The 17,336-nt window shown below is 39.9% G+C and overlaps 1 protein-coding gene across 2 annotated transcripts in view; it reads right to left on the bottom strand.

The window, feature by feature from the left end:
• KIZ (kizuna centrosomal protein) overlaps nucleotides 1-17,336 on the bottom strand; it is a 113,750-nt gene that overhangs the window by 84,536 nt on the left and 11,878 nt on the right. For both annotated transcript variants that reach the window (XM_027118098.1, XM_027118097.1), the window contains exon 4: nucleotides 11,109-11,201. In XM_027118098.1, the coding sequence (XP_026973899.1) occupies nucleotides 11,109-11,201 (93 nt within the window). The remainder of the gene's footprint in view (nucleotides 1-11,108; nucleotides 11,202-17,336) is intronic.

The raw sequence follows: 17,336 nt of genomic DNA, 5'->3' as shown, positions 1-17,336 counted from the left end.
GCAGTTTTAGGTTCAAGGCTAGAAGGGGCTGGAATTGTTATTTCCGTTCCTCCACGCAGGAGGCTAGCACCTTCTGGAGCTGGGTTTTTCCTTCCCTCAGGTCAGTCAAGCTCTGGCTAAACAGCTTCTCCTGAGGGCAGACCTTGTTAATAGCAGAGCGTTCTGGCTCCTCTCCCCCTTCCCCTCCCTGACAGTCACTGTGAGGACCTGGTAGAACTAGGGGTAAAACTCACAAAAGTGTGGGGGGGCCCCTGTGGCTGGGTCCCCCGGAGTTTCTCTCGTGGATCTGCCCACACTGAGCCTTGTCAGTCACAGTTCCTGTTTCTCTGTCCGGCACTGAGTCCTGCAGAGGCGTCAGCTCTGCTCTGGGAAGCTGTCGCTCTCTCTAGTCATCTCTTGGTCTCTCCAGAGAGAGATAGCATATTGCCCTGGGACCTCAGGGACAGCATATTGCTCTGTGACCTCACTTCTCTGTCAGATCTAAGAAGAGATGTTGATTTTCGGCTTGTTCAGCTTTTTACTTGTTAGGATGGAGTGGTGACTTCCAAGTTTCTTACCCGTTGGACTGGAAACTGACTACATTGTAATTTTAAGAGCTGTGTATTAACCTTTCCTATAGATGTTCCATAAATTATATAACGAGTCTTATTTTCATGGACCTTGGTTTGCTTCCCACCACCTACCCTTCCAAACCATGTGCAATAATTATCCCTGAGTGTATGGCTCTCTGCATACATGTGAGTAGGACAGCCTCCTAGAACAGAAGTTGCTCCGTCAAGACTGCCTTATAGGATACTACTGTCCAAAGAGGCCATTATGTCATTATTAAGAATTTTTCATTATACCACATGGTTTAAACAGCAAAATTATATTAATCAACATTCTGATTCATCAGTATAAACAGTATTTGTGACATAATATGTGACCTATTATCAGTAACAAAGAAGTCTTAAAACAGGCAAAAATCACCAATTACCACTACCCTAATCTAACAACTACTTTCATTTTTCCTGTACTCAAACAAAAAGTTATTTAAATAGATGGCTCCAAGTGATGGGTTACAGTGGAGAGCTTCAGCTGGCCGTATGCTGAAGGGGACTCAGAGTATATACACAATAGTGGTCATTTAGTGAAGACTTGAGGCCAATCAGTGATCAGACTTATGAGTTTGAGGCCTTTGATTTTTCACTTTCAAGACCGATTTAGGGAGTATTAATGAACTAACTCAGAACAGGGAGTACACCGCAGCCCTAAGTACCTGTCTCTTTGTTGGTCTGCTTAAGGCCAAGATATGAAGTCAAAGGGTAGGCAGGCCTTAGAGATGAGAAAGCCCCCTGGGGAAGGACAAAGGAAGTACCCCTGAGTTATTCCTTTCAATCAGTTCCTCTCTAACTCCTCTGACCCACTAAGAGAAGCAAAAGACTCCAGGCCCATTCCCAGGGCCAAGAACTGGAGAGAAACAACAAAATCTAAATGGTAATCTGCACAATCAACAAAAATAGCATGTACCCACGATTTAAATGCTTGCAGAACTGCAGAAAGCAAAAACAGTGACCACTTCAAGATGGCACTGTTAACAAAGAGTACTTCCTGAAAACAGAAGCTACAGACAGCTCTCTGTGATGGGAAATAGTTAAATGCAATTTTGCCAGACTTTTTAGAATACGGAACTCTGGTCCTCAACAAGCTCTAGTAATACACTAATTAATGAGAACATTACATATTAGTGTCTATAATAAACCAATAAGTAAATTGTTTATGGTTTGCCTGATTTGTTTTATCATTCTCTCCCCACCTACACACATGCATATGTGTATGTGTATATACATACACACCATTTTCTCCTGAACCATCTGAGGCTAACTTGGAGACACGTTGCCCGCTCCCCCTGAACACTTCAGTGTGTACTTCCTAAGCACAGGGACATTCTCTTTCACGAGCAGAGTTCAATGACCAAAATCAGGAAATTTAACATTGATGTATTTTCCATTCCACAGTCCACATTTAATTGGCACAGTAATGCATACTGCCCCTCCCCCTTCCCTCTCCCCACTGATAACCATTAGTTTGTTTTCCAGTATTTTTTGTGGCTTCTTTTACTTGGCATAACATTTTCAGGGTGTCTCCATGTTGTATCAAATATAAGTATTTCATTCTCTTTAATGGCTGAATAATATTCCATTGCATGGATATACCATGTTTTGTTTATCCATTTGTCAGATGATGGACATTTGAGATGTTTCCACTTTTCAGCTGTTAAGAACACTGCTGCCATGAACATCTGTGTACAAGATTTTGTGTGGGCATATGTCTTCACCTCTCTTGAGTGTTGAGTTTTTGGGTCATATGGTAACTATGTTGTGAGTACATTGGTACACAATGGTAACATTGTGAGGAACTGTGAACTGTTTTCCAAAGTGGCTACACCATTTTACATTCCCACCAGCAATTATTTAAACTTGCATAACAAAAAAGAAACCTGCAAAACTACAAGAAACCTGCAAAAACTAATTGCTGCTCGCTATAAGGCAATGCTACGTTTGAAATGGCTCAGACAGCTGTCTCTTTTTTTAAAAAATAGTCTGTCATTTTGTTTGCTTAGCAACAGGAAATAGGGTGGTCTTTAACCTTAAAATTCTGAATATTATTATGTGTCTTCTCAAAGCAGTTTCTGAGCCAGGGAAGCTGAAGAGAAAAATGCTGTGTTTCACATTATTACTGACAGTGGTATAATATTAGGAATTGAAAAGTTTTTGAGAGACAGCTGTTATTGCCAAAGGAAGGAGTATGTGTCACTGTTTAAGGAACTGACATAATGATCAACTTTTCTATACCTTCCTATTACTTTCTGTAGTTAAGTGTTTGAGGTAAATCTGTAATCCAAGGTTTTAGTTCATTTCTTCCTTTTCCTGTCACAGTTATCCATCTGTACCTCTTAAAATATATTGGAGAGGAGATGTTACCACTGATACCACAAAAATATAAAGGATCATAAGACTACCATAAACAACTATATGCCAACAAACTGGACAACCAACAAGAAATGGATAAATTCAAAAAAATCTGAACAGATAAGTTACTAGTAATGAGGTAGAATCAGTAATCAAAAACTTCTCAATAAACAAAAGTCCAGGACCAGAAGGCTTCATTAGTGAATTCTACCAAACATTCAAAGAAGCATACATACCAATCCTTCTCAAACTTTTCCAAAAAAACAGAAAGGAGGTAACTCTTCCAAACTGATTTTATGAGGCCAGTATTACCCTGATGCTAAAACCAGACAAAGATGCCACAAGAAAAGAAAATTACAGGCCAATATTCTTGATCAACATAGATGCAAAACTCCTAAAAAATATTAGCAAACTGAATTCAACAATTTTTTTTTTTTTTGGCTGTGCCACACGGCTTGTGGAATCTTAGTTCCCTGCCTAGGGCTTAAACCCAGGCCACAGCAGTGAAAGCACCAAGTCCTAACCACTGGACAGGGAATTTCTGACAATATATTAAAAGGATCATATACCACAGTCAAGTGGAATTTATTCCAGGGGTACAGGATGGTTCAATATCTGCAAATCTGTAAATGTGATATACCACATTAAGAAAATGAAGGATAAATATATGATCATCTCAATAGATGTGGAAAAAATATTTGACAAAATTCAACATCCATTCATGATAAAAGTATCAATAAAGCAGGTATAGAGAGAACATACCTCGACATAATAAAAGCCATATAGGGCAAGCCCATAGCTAACATCATACTCAACGGTGAAAATAAAAGCGTTTCCTCTAAGATAGGAACAAGACAAGGATTCCCACTCTTTCCATTTTTATTCAATATAGTATTAGAAGTCTTAGCCAGTGCAATTAGGCAAGAAAAAGGAATAAAAGGCATCCACACTGGAAAGGAACAAGTAAAATTGTTACTATTTGCATATGATATGTATTATATATAGAAAACCCTTCAAGACTCAATCAAAAACTGTTAGAACTAATAAACCAATTCAGTAAAGTTACAGAAAACAAAATCAATATGCAAAAATGTTGAGTTTCTATACATGAATAATGAAATATCAGAAAGGGAAATTAACAATCCCATTTATAACTGCATAAGAAATACCTACGAATAAATATAACCAAGGAAGTGAAAGACTATATACTAAAAACTATAGGACATTAATGAAAAAAACTGAAGAAGATACAAATAAATGGAAAGATATTCTGTGCTCATGGATTAGAAGAATTAAATTGTTAAAATGTCCATACTACTCAAAGCAATCTACAGATTCAATGTAATCCCTATTAAAATTCAAATGAAATTTTTCACAGAAACAGAACAATCTTAAAATTTGTATGGAAATGCAAAAGGCCCAAATAACCAAAGCAATCTTGAGAAAGAAGAGCAAAGCTGGAGGCATCATGCTCTTTTATTCTGAAATATATTACAAAGCTACAGTAATTACAACAGTATGGTATTGGCATAAAAACAAACACATAGATCAGTGGAACAGAATAGAGACCACAGAAATAAACCCACACATATGGTCAATTAATTTACAATAAAGGAGCCAAGAATATACAGTAAAAAAAAAGCCTCTTCAATAAATGGTGCTGGGAAAACTAGACAGCCACATGCAAAAGAATGAAACTAGATCACCATCTAACACCATATACAAAAATTAACTCAAAATGAATTAAAGACTTGAATGTTTTAAAAAATCATAAAACTCCTAGAAGAAAACATAGGTGGTAAACTCCTTGACATAAGTCCTTGGCTATGATTTTTGAATCTGATACCAGAAGCAAAAGCAACAAAAGCAAAAATAAACAAGTGAGACCAGATCAAACTAAAAAGCTTCTGCACAGAAAAGGAAACCATCAACAAAAAGGTAACCTACTGAATGGCAGGAAAGATTTGCAAATGATATATCTGATAAGGGGCCAATATCCAAAATATATAAAGAACTCATACAACTCAAGAGCAAAAAATTATCTGATTACAAAATGGGCAGAAAAATCTGAATAGACATTTTTCCAAAGAAGACAGAGATGGCCAAAAAGTACATGAAAACATGCTCAACTTCACTAATCATCAAGGAAATGCAACTCAAAACCACAATTAGATATCACCTCACACGTTAGAATGACTATTATCAAAAAACAAGAAATAACAAGTGTTGATGAGGAGGTGGAGAAAAGGGAACCCATGTGCACTGTTGGTGGGAATGTAAACAGGTGAAGCCACTATGAAAACAGTATAGAGACTCCTCAAAAAATATTATTAAAAATAGAACTACCATATGAGCCAGCAATTCCACTTCTGGGTATTTAACTGAATAAAATGAAAACACTATCTTGAAAAGATATCTGCACCCCGATGTACACTACAGCACTATTTACAACAGCCAAGATATGGAAGCAAACTAAGTGTCCAATGATGGCTGAATGGATAAAGAAGTTGTAAAAATATACAATGGCATATTATTCAGCTATGAAAAAGAAAATCCTGCCATCTGCAACACCATGGATGGACTTTGAGACATTATGCTAAGTGAAATAAGTCACACAAATACCATATGATCTCTCTTACATTTGGAATCTAAAACAAATAAACACAAACCAGGTTCATAGATACAGAGAACAGACTGATGATTGCCAGAGGCTGGGGGTGGGAGATGAAAGAAATGGGTAAAACTTTTTTTAGTTTAAATAAATTGAAAACATATTGGGAGCTGGGGAAAGTGATAGCAAAGCAAATGAATACAGTTGAAAATATTTTTAAAATCAGGAGTTCATCTTTACTGGCAGAAAGGGGAGAGGACATGCTGATGGATTCAGCAGCAAGTTAAGAACTACTGTAATGGTGTCTCAGTTAATAATAACTGCTTACAGTTTTCAAAGCAGGTAGATCTTGAATATTATTGTACTTTGAAAAATATATTTATGTTATACTTCATGTTTTGCAGAATACTGCAGTAATTTTATCTTTTCTTATTATTTTTCCCCCACAGACGAGGGAATTGGTAAGTAACAAGATAAATGCAGAATGTTAAAATGGAGCTGTCAAACCCAATTTCCAGCTTTTCACACAGTACAATTACTGCTCTTAGTTTCTACAAGCCCTTAAGTCACATTGAGAAGACTTCCAAAAATCCCTTAATAAAAATTTACATATAACAATCCTGAAGGAATTATTTTACTTTATTGCGTGTTATAAACTGAATTGTGCCCCCCCCCCAAATTCTTATGTTGAAGCCCTCCCCCAACGTGACTATATTTGGAAATGGGGCTTGGAAGGAGGTAACTAAGGTTCAGTGAGGTCTATTAATCCAACAGACTGATGTTCTTAGAAGAGGAAAAGACCCGAGATCTGCCTCTCTCCTCACACGTGCACAGAGAAAAGGACACACGAGGACCCAGAGAGAGGACAGTCGTCTGCAAACCAAAGAGAGCTCTCACCAGAAACCACCCCAGCTGGCACCTAGATCTTAAGACATCCAGCCCCCCAGAGCGTGAGAAGATAAATTTGTTGTTTAAGCTACCCAGAATGTGCTATTTTGTTATGGCAGCCCAGGCCGACTAAGACACCATGACAATGTGATTTTTAACTCTTCATTTTGCCAATGGGGTAGATTCGAGACTCAACCAAATTTTCACAACTGAGGCCAAGAGGAGATGTTACTGGCCACTAAATCCAATAGAGGTTAGAACTACCTAAATTTTTAAATGGGTCCATTAAATTCAGGCTTCAAAGGTATGTCCTGTAAGTTATTCTGTATTGTAATCATGCTAAAATCATCTATTATGAGTTGCTACCACCAAGGGCTTTACTTCTCGTTTCCTAATTGGTAGGTAGCCTCTCTGTCCCCACTCCCATAGGTAAGTGGTAGAAAGCCAGGGACACCCTCATACGGCCACCCCAGTGGAGAAGGAAGATGGCTGACGACAGTGACAGTGGGGACAGGGGCAAGAGGATCACTGAACACGTGCCAAGCACTTACCAGGTGTCAAGCAGACTTCTATTCATTACCTTTTTAAACCCTCAAATCAACCACTGTTATTATACTCACTCCAGCAAGACTTACAAGGTTGGACAATTTGCTCTCGGTCACAGGATCCAAACCCAAATACGCGGATTCCAGTGCCCATCTCTTATGCCACAATACTCAAAACTGAATGAGTTAAACTCAAATTGTGTTACTAAACCACAGCTTTTTTTCAAAAAAAAAAAATCCCCAATAATGAATCTGAAGTGTATGCCTAATTTCTTACTCAATTCAACCAGTGCAAAATCAGATCTCACTTGATTCAGCTGGACTATTATACCACCAAGGGAGACCATTTCACTCTCTCCCAAGGTTAGGTGAAAATGCAGCATCTAAATGAATAACTGAAATACTTCACATGATATGGCTAGGCTGTTTTTATTTGACCAGGAATTTCTCCCGACTTTCGAGGAGCATTTCACCCATACTATCTTGGAAGGCAGTGTAGCAACATGGCTAATAACATGGACGCTAAAGCCACATGGTCTGGGTTTGAGTCTGGGATCTGCCTAGCAGTGTAGTCTTGGGCAAGTTAACCAACTTCTTTGAGCCTTCCTCTAAAATGAGGATACGACAGTATCTACTTCCAGGATTGCTGACAGGATTAAATGAGTTGATGAATATGAAGTGCTTAATGCTGCCCCTGACAAAATACGCGTGCAGTCACTATTCCCCATTGTTAATATTAGGATTAGAAGCGGAAGTAACAAGCTGCACGTGGAGTCATTCTCCACGTGACCCTTGCAGGGAGGTTTACAACAGAGGAAGTGGAACTCCCCAACGAGCCTTTAGTCCTGTGATGGAATTCTCTGGTCCTCCACATTCTCCAGCCCTGGCAGAGTATAATCTTTCTGTGAAGTATCCAGCTCACTTCTGCTTTTAGTAGAACATATTTCACAGTGTAACAGTTCAAAGAAACTTCACAAATCCCACCTCAAGGTTTATGCTCTCATTCACTAATGCCATATCCACCTCTCCTGGGTGTATATGTTTTGATGTGTCTTTATGTGTATGCTCTAGTCACTGCTGATACAAAAAAGCTGGGCAACAAGAAGAACATGCCTAGAGACCAATGGAATGAGGGTTCACCCCAAAATAAAAAATGGCAACGTATAATAGAGAAGGATTACTATATTATAGTAAAATTTGTGAGGAGTCAAATGGGGACCGGAACTTTGTCTTTTCTATTAACAACAACAACATAAGAGTTTACTAAGTAGACTAATATTAGAAACAATCTTGGGGGATGAACAGATCAATGATTACTTCTCTTCAGAGAACACATGACTGAAGAGCAGCAACTGGATGCATGAAAACACTGGACTCCTATTATAAAACCGAGCTAAAGTTCTACACTGAAAAAATAGACAACTACTACCTGATCATTCTTCTTAGTGGTGCATTCAAGCTGCTGCTTCTGGTTGAAAGTTGCACAACCACTTCTTAAAGCTATCTTTTCGTAACTCAGAATTATCATTAATTTGACAGCTCCTCTCCCCTTCATTGGCATTCTCCATCTCAATGGCCACCCCAACTCAGGCCCTCAGTTCGTTCCTTGCGTCTGAATAAATCCTGGTTTTCTCGCCCCATGAGCTCCTTCCTCCAGGGCATCCTGCACAGCACTGCCAGCCCTGCCTTCCTGCGCCTATGATGTAACTGCTCTGAGCCCCAGTCCTTGCTTCACCTGTCCCATCATGCACGTGCACACACACTGATTCCAGGGGGAAATTTTCAATCCTCAAGCCTTGGACTGAGTTCCACGATGCCCCTTTCCAAGCTCATTTTCTCCCACTTCCCTGCAAGAATGTTCACCTTTAGCCAGACTGATGGCTTCTTGCCGGGCTTCCTGCTTCCACTCCTTCACTCACAACATCTTCAGACCCAAGAATGTCTATCAAATACCCAGTGACTGGCACCCTCCCCACCCTTCACGCCAGCTCACACACCACCTTCTCCCCTAGGCCGTGGAGGACTCATTGCAGAGGAAGCAAACTTTCTTTCTCCATGTAGCTGGGACTCAGCACACACTATCCTAGGCCTCAGAAAGAACATCGCCTTGTGGGAAGCGCCTCAAGGGCAAGCATCGTGGCATTCCTAGAGGGACCTGCTGCAGCTTCTCAAACAGAGCACTCACTCAGCAACGATCTACTGAATTCAACCACCGTGCTCAGGCCAGTCCCTGGAGACCAGCGCTCTGGGCACAGAGACTAGCTCATGTGACTGCTGAAAGATAAAACATACCCCATACGGTAAGGAATTGTTCTGGTTTAGTGTCTAGTAAGTGTTAACTAATTCAGGGTTCTGCTGAAATATTTTTACCTTTTAATTGATAGAACATCAATGGGAAATTGAAAAAGGCAAGCTACGTCTCAAAATGTTACCTAATTGAGTCTTACATACAGTCAAAAGTCAAAGTTTTTAAGGAGATGACACATTCCAGTAAAAAGGAAACACTTCTAATTATTCTATGTAACATTTTAAGGAGTTGTCAGCTATATGTCTCTTGCCCTAATTTTAAATATGACTTAAAAGGAAACTATATAACTATATGTAAGGTAAGGAATCAGTAGTGCAAATATAAAAAAAAGTCTCCCATTTTATTTAAGTACCATTGACACTGTCATACTAACAAGGTGTCTATCAGGAACAGCACAGAAAGAACAAACTAGATTATAGATTAAAAAACATGTCAATTATTTCATGACCAAATGTCAAACAGAAAAACTGCCTGAATGTCTCAGAAGTCTATCACATCATACCACATTTGGTATACATCTAATGGCAGAGAAATCATTTATCATTAAAGGCCTTTTTATATAGGTCAGGGTTGCTGGGGCTTGGTGTTTTGTATCTTACAGTTTAAAGAATGCTCTAAAGTTCTAGGTTTTTTAACTTTTTAATCTCTGGGAAGGAAAACTAAAACTTCCTATAAACTCAGATTAATGCCTGTTAATGCACGGAAAAAAGAAAAACTAAAACCTTGCTCCTACTATAAAAACAAAATAGTGTGGCCTCTGTTTCTTTTCTGATAAGAGTCTTAAATACCAAACAGTTAACTGCATAATAACATTTACTGGCAGCCCGGCAGCCTGCTTAGCAGATATATAAAACAGGTAAAAGGAGAAAAAGTTAATTTCTTGGCTGAATGATTCCATCGGTAGCTATAGGGCAAACCTGAAAGTCTTTTAGTAAAGTAGCAGTTGATTCTTCTATCAATCTGTAGCACACATACTCTTCCAAGGGAAGCATTAAATATGAAAATCATATCCCGTTATCATCTGTTTCCAGCTTTCAGCCCAGTAAGCTTTTCTTAATGAATGCTGCAGCCTAAGGAGGAAGCACGCTGTTGGCTTCTCTGAATAATGGAGTGATGCTCCCATTTTTGCTTATTACAATATCGACTGGCTGAGGGGGTTTCACACATAGTCACAAGTGACTACTCTTGCCAGCATGCTCCAAGTTATTACAAGATGTTTTTAGACATTTCATCTAAAAGAGCTTTACTGCTTTTAGTGAAGAAAACATCTATGGTCTTGAGCAGAATCATTTATATGGAGATAGACGGGAGGATTAGAAGCCTGCATTACGGCAGATACATAGCAGAATTTATTTAAGTATTCCTTGCCATTCATTCTGTCTGTTGCTGAGATATGCAATCCTTTCTTTCCACTTTATCTATGAAAAGGTTAAAATGTACAAAATTACGTATACAAAGAAAAGAAGCAAAATGCCACATTTCATTTACTTCTCATTTAAAACATTTCTGGAACTAAGAAAAAGGCAGCTACAAAGCATTATTTAGAAAAACAAAATTTCACCTACTAACAACACTGAGGTTTTCTTTGGAATCTATCTCTTACAGCCACAGTGACTGCCTTTCAGCAAATTTAATTGAATTATACATTAAAGCAATACTCTATAAGCAAATGTCTTTAAATAATCACTTAAAGTTTAATCAAAAAGATCTTTGTAATAAGACGATTTTATTTACAACAGTATCCTAAAAGATGAACACACCAAAAACCCTCCGTTAACAGAAAGTTTATCATTTTAATTTATTACCTTTTCTCTGTCTTCATCTTTCAGTTCACCTTTTTTTCCCAGGCTATCTTTTGAGAGTAGCTGTATCTTCTTAATTTGAGTCTCATATTCAATCTAAATATAAACAAAGTTTGATTTTGTGGAGGATATTATTACAACTAGCACCTATTTATATTTTTCAGACTTTACAGCATAAAAGGAACAGTAAAGAGAAAGTAAAAACTGATACTGCTGAGAAATTCAATTTATCTTAGAAAACACACAATTTCACAAATAACACATCAAAAGCTGGATTCTATAAAATGTTACACGTTTTAAATAAAATAACATTTGATGGATTTTCACTTAGTCCTTCATCAATCTAGGAAATAAAACCTTGATATATTAAGCTATCATGAAAAATCCAGTTACTTTATCATGAAAGTTACACATTTGACGGTGCTTCTTCTGAAAAGTTCTGCCCTAAAAAAAGGAAGAGAAAGCAATCCTACTGATTTCTTATCTATATGGTATCCACATAATATCATGGTCCTACTTGTCATAGCAACTGAGTATATTACTTGCTAGATCATCAACTGGAAACAAACTCCATTTTTTTTTTTTTTTTTTCCAGTACGCGGGCCTCTCAGTGTTGTGGCCTCTCCCGTTGTGGAGCTCAGGCTCCGGACGCACAGGCTCAGGGGCCATGGCTCACGGGCCTAGCTGCTCCGCGGCATGTGGGATCTTCCCAGACCAGGGCACGAACCCGTGTCCCCTGCAAACTCCATTTTTTATGGATACAAATACACTGTAGATGTCAATGATCAGCACCACAGGCATCAAGTTTGCTCTCGTGCTAATAACTCATAAAGATGTCTGTGTCATTACCACACTATAATTGATGAAAGTGATTGCATCATAAAATGACTTTTTCTTAAAAGCAACACATAAAAAGCACTTTGATTCATATGTTAGTAAGTAAAGCCTTAAAAAGTCTCTGCTTGTGGTCCATCACAGATAAGTATCAGAACATTTTCTAAATGAGGCAGTGATGTACTGCAATTGGAAACACACCTATAAGATAACCAAATTAGAAAACTGTTTTCTTAGTTCTCAGTCTGAAGATAAAATAGGCCCGAACTTTTGTTTTGACACACAAAAAGTGAACAGACAATAATAACCAAACTTGACTTGTCTCCCTCAAACTATCTTAAAAGGTATTATATGCTGCCCCATTTTTAATATGTTAAGCAGGGATTTCTTTTTTCTCTATCAGAATGCTATTAACACAGTAGATTGGCAGTAATGATATAAATAGAGACCTAATTAAATCAAAGTTTCATAAGGCCAGTAAAAATGACAAAACAAGCCAAGAAAAGATAAAGAAGGCAATTAAGAAAATACAATTTACATCTCTCTGTTCTATATCTACTCCTTTGAACTTAACAGATATTTAATTTTTAACCCCAAGAGATTTAAACAGGCACACTCTACAAATTCCAAGAGAAAATACCTTTAGAAAGAGATGAGGGGTGATTTACAAAATAGACAAAGTAGACAGACAAAATTTTACAAAATAGACAAAATAGACAGAGATTTATTAAATAATAAACCTTAAGCAAAAATTCTTTGTTCCTGTGGCTACAAATGTTTTCTTATGCTCTTTGAGATCAGTTATAAACATGCAACAGGCATTGTACCTGATTTCCTCACTATGGGATCATTTCAGAGCCACAACTCCAAAAGACAGAGCACTTTCTCAAGGAAATATAAGAGTATTATTCAATTCATTTTACTGAAGCAAAAAAGTGCTAACTGCTTCAGAACTTCATATAGAACATCAGGGAAAGTATCTTCAAGAGTCCAATGCAGGGTGACCTCCCTGGTGATCCAGTGGTTGAGAATCTGTCTTGCAATACAGGGGACGCTGGTTTGATCCCTGGTGGGCTACTATGATCCCATATGCCGCAGGGCAACTAAGCCTGAGCACCACAACCACTGAGCCCTCGCACTCTGAAGCCCGCATGCCACAGCTAGAGAGAAGCCCACTCACCGCAATGAAGAGCCATGTGCTGCAAAAAAAAAATTAAAAAAAAAAAAGTCCAATGCAGATTGTTCTCAATGCATATGAAACAACTGAACTGTAGCTACTCTTCCAAATTAATGATGCAAATAAACACTATACAATGTATTTGAAATTTTACAAGTTACTATGATAAATTGATAATCGACACAAACTGTAACTCTGCATAACCTAGGACCGTGGGTTTGCACCTACAACTGTCTTTGCTCTCCTTCTTTGCCTTTTATTTATATATACAGTACTCGGTTATTATACATCCAATCCACCTCCTGAACACTGGAGAGCAGGGACTCTCAACCCACAGGGCTCCCCAGTTCTACTTCCTCCTTTATCTGCATTTAAACAAAGGGTTATACTATGTTTAAAAGGTGTTGTTTTTTTTTTTAAAGTTTGGGAAACATTGCACAGATGAATCTCTCCAAGACTTTCCAGCTAAAAATGCCTGATGAAGCAGTAGAACATGTGTCCTCATGTACATCTATTTCTCTGACCATCAGTCTTTCACGTCTTATTCCCTATTTCTTCTCTGAATCAGGTCCCATGGGCCTCTTCTATCTCCACGATACAGGAGGGCTTGCACTGCATCCTTTCTCTTGGGTGCAGACTCAGGTCCCTGTTCCCTTCTTCCCACATGGCCTAGATTCCTCACAGTCAGAGCTGCTGCTTCAGAGGCCAAACGACTCACGCCTCAGTAGCATCTGCTGGCCTAGAGCCTCTCTAAGGACAATCCTCTCATCTCCCAATCAGGAACTTGCTTTGTCCTGTACTGCTTCACAGCACTGGATTTGCTGCTGCCCACCTAAATTTAGGAGGCCTTTCCTACTCACTTCCTTACTCTGCACAGGTGATTCATTTCAGCTCAACTAATGAAATCTGCTGACGGTAATCTGGGGTCGTGGGAAGAGGAGTTGGAGGTCCTGGCATGTCTGGGATCTCTCCATACTCACAATGTGCCCCAGTTTTCATTGTTTCCTTCTTTTCTCCTGTATTCTCACTTACATTCCTTCAGTTTTCCCTCGTCACATCACCACTTGCCTGAAAGTGCCACTATTACCTTTTTCATAAGCTTCCTTTTTTCACTGGTCTTTGAAATTGTACAGTAATTCTGTTACAGAGCTGAATTGACATTGAAGATCAGCTGGCCTGGCCTCTGCACATTACAGTTGAAGGATGGCTACAGAGAGTTAAATAAACTAATGTGACTCTCAGATGAATATGAGAGATTCATAGTCTTTTTGTTTTTCCCTCTCCTATTTTTTTTCCAGTATATGGGCTTCCTCTTAAATGTGGAACTTTTACCAAAAGATATGGAGGAATATTTATTTATTCAACTAGGACATATTAACAGGCAAAAAAATGGGGTTTGCTACAGACTTTGTCTTCAGGAGCCAGAAGGTCATGCTCTGCCCACAGTGGCTGTCACAGTGCTTAGCAGGAATTGTATGAGAGCTCAAAAGATTTGTTCTCTTCAAATTTTATGCCCTATAGGCACATGTAACCTGATGACTGAATTTTCAACAAGATCACATCTTTAAATAATGACATTATGTCTTCAAAATGCCTCTGCTATCAAACACAAATGCTCCTGGGTGGTTTGCCATGGGTCCAATCACACACGTTCATCCTCACATAGTTGTTTACGGTCCATAAGAGAAAACAAGAATATGGAAGAATTACTTTTCAGTCAGTGCTTACTGAGCACTTACTATGTGCCACTGAGAGCACGGAAATAGTAAGAAAAGGAGCTCACGGTGAGGTGGGGAAACAGACACGCAACAATGACAGTACCGTGAAGGAGGTGCTTATGTAGATCATATGACATAGACCTACGGCAGCATAGAGGGAGCGAGGTCTCCTCTATGTCCTCCGAGTCGAAGGACATAGGACAGAATGTGGCGCATTCAAGGAATTACAAACCATTCAGCACGTGTGCAGCAGAGTGCAGACGCGCATGTGTGGGAGATAAAGGTGTGGAGGCATGGTGCGAAGACATGCAGTGGGAGAGAGAGGGGAAGAGATGGAGGTGTGGAGAAGGGGAGGGGAGATGGCAGGAGGAAGACTGGGATAGGGGAGCAGGGGAGACAGGAGCGAGGGGTGGGGATGGAGGGAGAGGGTGGAAGAGGACAGGGTGGGGAGAGAAAATGTGCACATCCGTATAGCTGTGTGAGAGGGACAGAGAGAACAGAACTTGTGTGTGGTCAGAAGGCTGAAGCTGTGGGTAGTTGGCAGGCAGAGATCAGCGCCTGGGCTTTGTCCCGAGAAGGCTGCGCACTCAAGGATTTCAGGCAGAGGGGAGACATGACCAGATGATGACCCGCTCCCGGCCAGGGACCCTCCCTGAGCCCTGACATGCCAGCCCCAAGCCCAGCACTTGAATGCAGGAGGCCAAAGCAGATGCTGGCAATGCTCCACACGTGGCCATGGGACCTTTCTCAGTGCTCCTAAGTTCCAGTACCCGTCTCTGTGCTTAAGGCCCCTCAGAGCCTGGGGAGGCTGCTCTGCCTACAGGAGCACACGGTTAATGAGCTCCCCACACCTGTGCCCTTCCCCCAGCAGTCCTCATCAGTGATGCTCAGGAGCCCGGCTATGCATCTCCCAAATGCTCTGAACCATTTGGTGGAGTTCCCCTGCGGAATTAAGCTCCAGGTGCCCACTGTGGTAGTTGACTTAATACCCCCATTCCGGCCACTTGTCCTTCCCTGTCTCAGCTCCCCACTTGCCTCCCGGCATCCTTGCACTTCCCAAATAAGCCACTTACATCCAAACCCTTGTCTCAGGGTCAGCTTCAGAGAAAAGCCAACCTGAGACAAGAGCAAAGGGCACCTGAGGAAAACTGCTCTAAGGACGAGCTGGGCCCTTCCACTAAAGCTGCCAAGGTGGGGAGTGCGAGGAGGGAGGGGAAACAGAGGTGAAGTGGGCGGGGTGGGGAGAGGCGGTGAGGGGGCAAGAAGAGGGAGAGAGGGGCACCCTCTTCACAGCACCGGTGATTCTCCTATTTATATTTGTGAACTGAATTTATTCACCCTCTTTATCCATCTGACAAGTAGCAATATGGCCACAAAACTGTATTTACAAAACTACATGATATATCACTATCCTTATAAAGCCCTGAAAATTATTATAGGACCCCAAATAAAGTAGTATAATTCATAAAATCAGTTGAAATGGCTTTTCAAAAAGTTTTTCAGCCCATTTTAAAAGATTTTAACATTCTACAATTAAGTGGGCCTCATCTTACAAAGACGGAGAAATTCACTTAATATAATTTGGGCAAAATCCCCACTTCTCTCACAATGCTTCACCTTGTTTCACTTTCTGGACTTCCACCAGTTAGAAGTTCATTCGCACCAACTATACTCTAGTCAAGGGAAAACGCCCCGGGCATTCTGGGGTGTGTGGCAAATACAGCACGTAGGTGCTGACCAGAATACCTCTCTCCTAAGACTTCCGTGAGGTGAAGATGTGACACGGGAGTGGGGCGGGATTAAGGGAGACAAGTGGCTCTGGTATTCCTAAGGCCACAACTGGCCGTGGCACAAAGGAAGAGGCAGGAAGAAACACGACGACCCCCACTGCTTGGACACTCCACTCACTGCACAGCTTGCTGAGCTGGTGGTGTCACGGGCATCACTGGCTGGTTCACAGCCAATGTACAGTTTTCCACAGAACACGTATGTTTCCCAACTGCAGCTACATGACCTGCCCTTTTATGCCATCAGCAGATTTTTAAAAAGGCATTCCTTCTCCAAAATTCAAAAAGGAATATCTGTGTCATTTTTAAATGATATTTATGAATAAAGCTTTACAGAGTCCTAGAAATACAGTTTATCATTCTTTTCTTGAAAATGGTCCCCTATGCTGATATTCTTTAGTAGCTCGTGAGACAAGTTTTTTTTTTTAACACATCATACTATACACAACAAATGCTCTCAATATTAAAATATTTACAAAGGATGATACTTCCTTTCAAATTCCTCCCTCTCACATTTGGTTATAATGAGAAATCAATAATTAAGTAAAGCATCAATATGAAAATAAGAGGAAAACTTCTATTATTTCCTTTATTCCACTGGGAAGAAGAAATTCCCTGCTTTGTCCACCACTTTTATTTTCTCTTTGAACTCTCTGAAAAGAAAAGAGGTTTACAATGTTGATAACAATTGCTTTTTGAGCCTTAAGCATTCTAC

This window comes from Aethalodelphis obliquidens, unplaced genomic scaffold, assembly GCF_003676395.1.
Source record: "Aethalodelphis obliquidens isolate GAN/ISIS:26980383/991018 unplaced genomic scaffold, ASM367639v1 scaffold18, whole genome shotgun sequence".
Taxonomy (NCBI): domain Eukaryota; kingdom Metazoa; phylum Chordata; class Mammalia; order Artiodactyla; family Delphinidae; genus Aethalodelphis; species Aethalodelphis obliquidens.
Note: the sequence above shows the minus strand (reverse complement) of the source record. Positions and strands in the feature narration are given on the sequence as shown.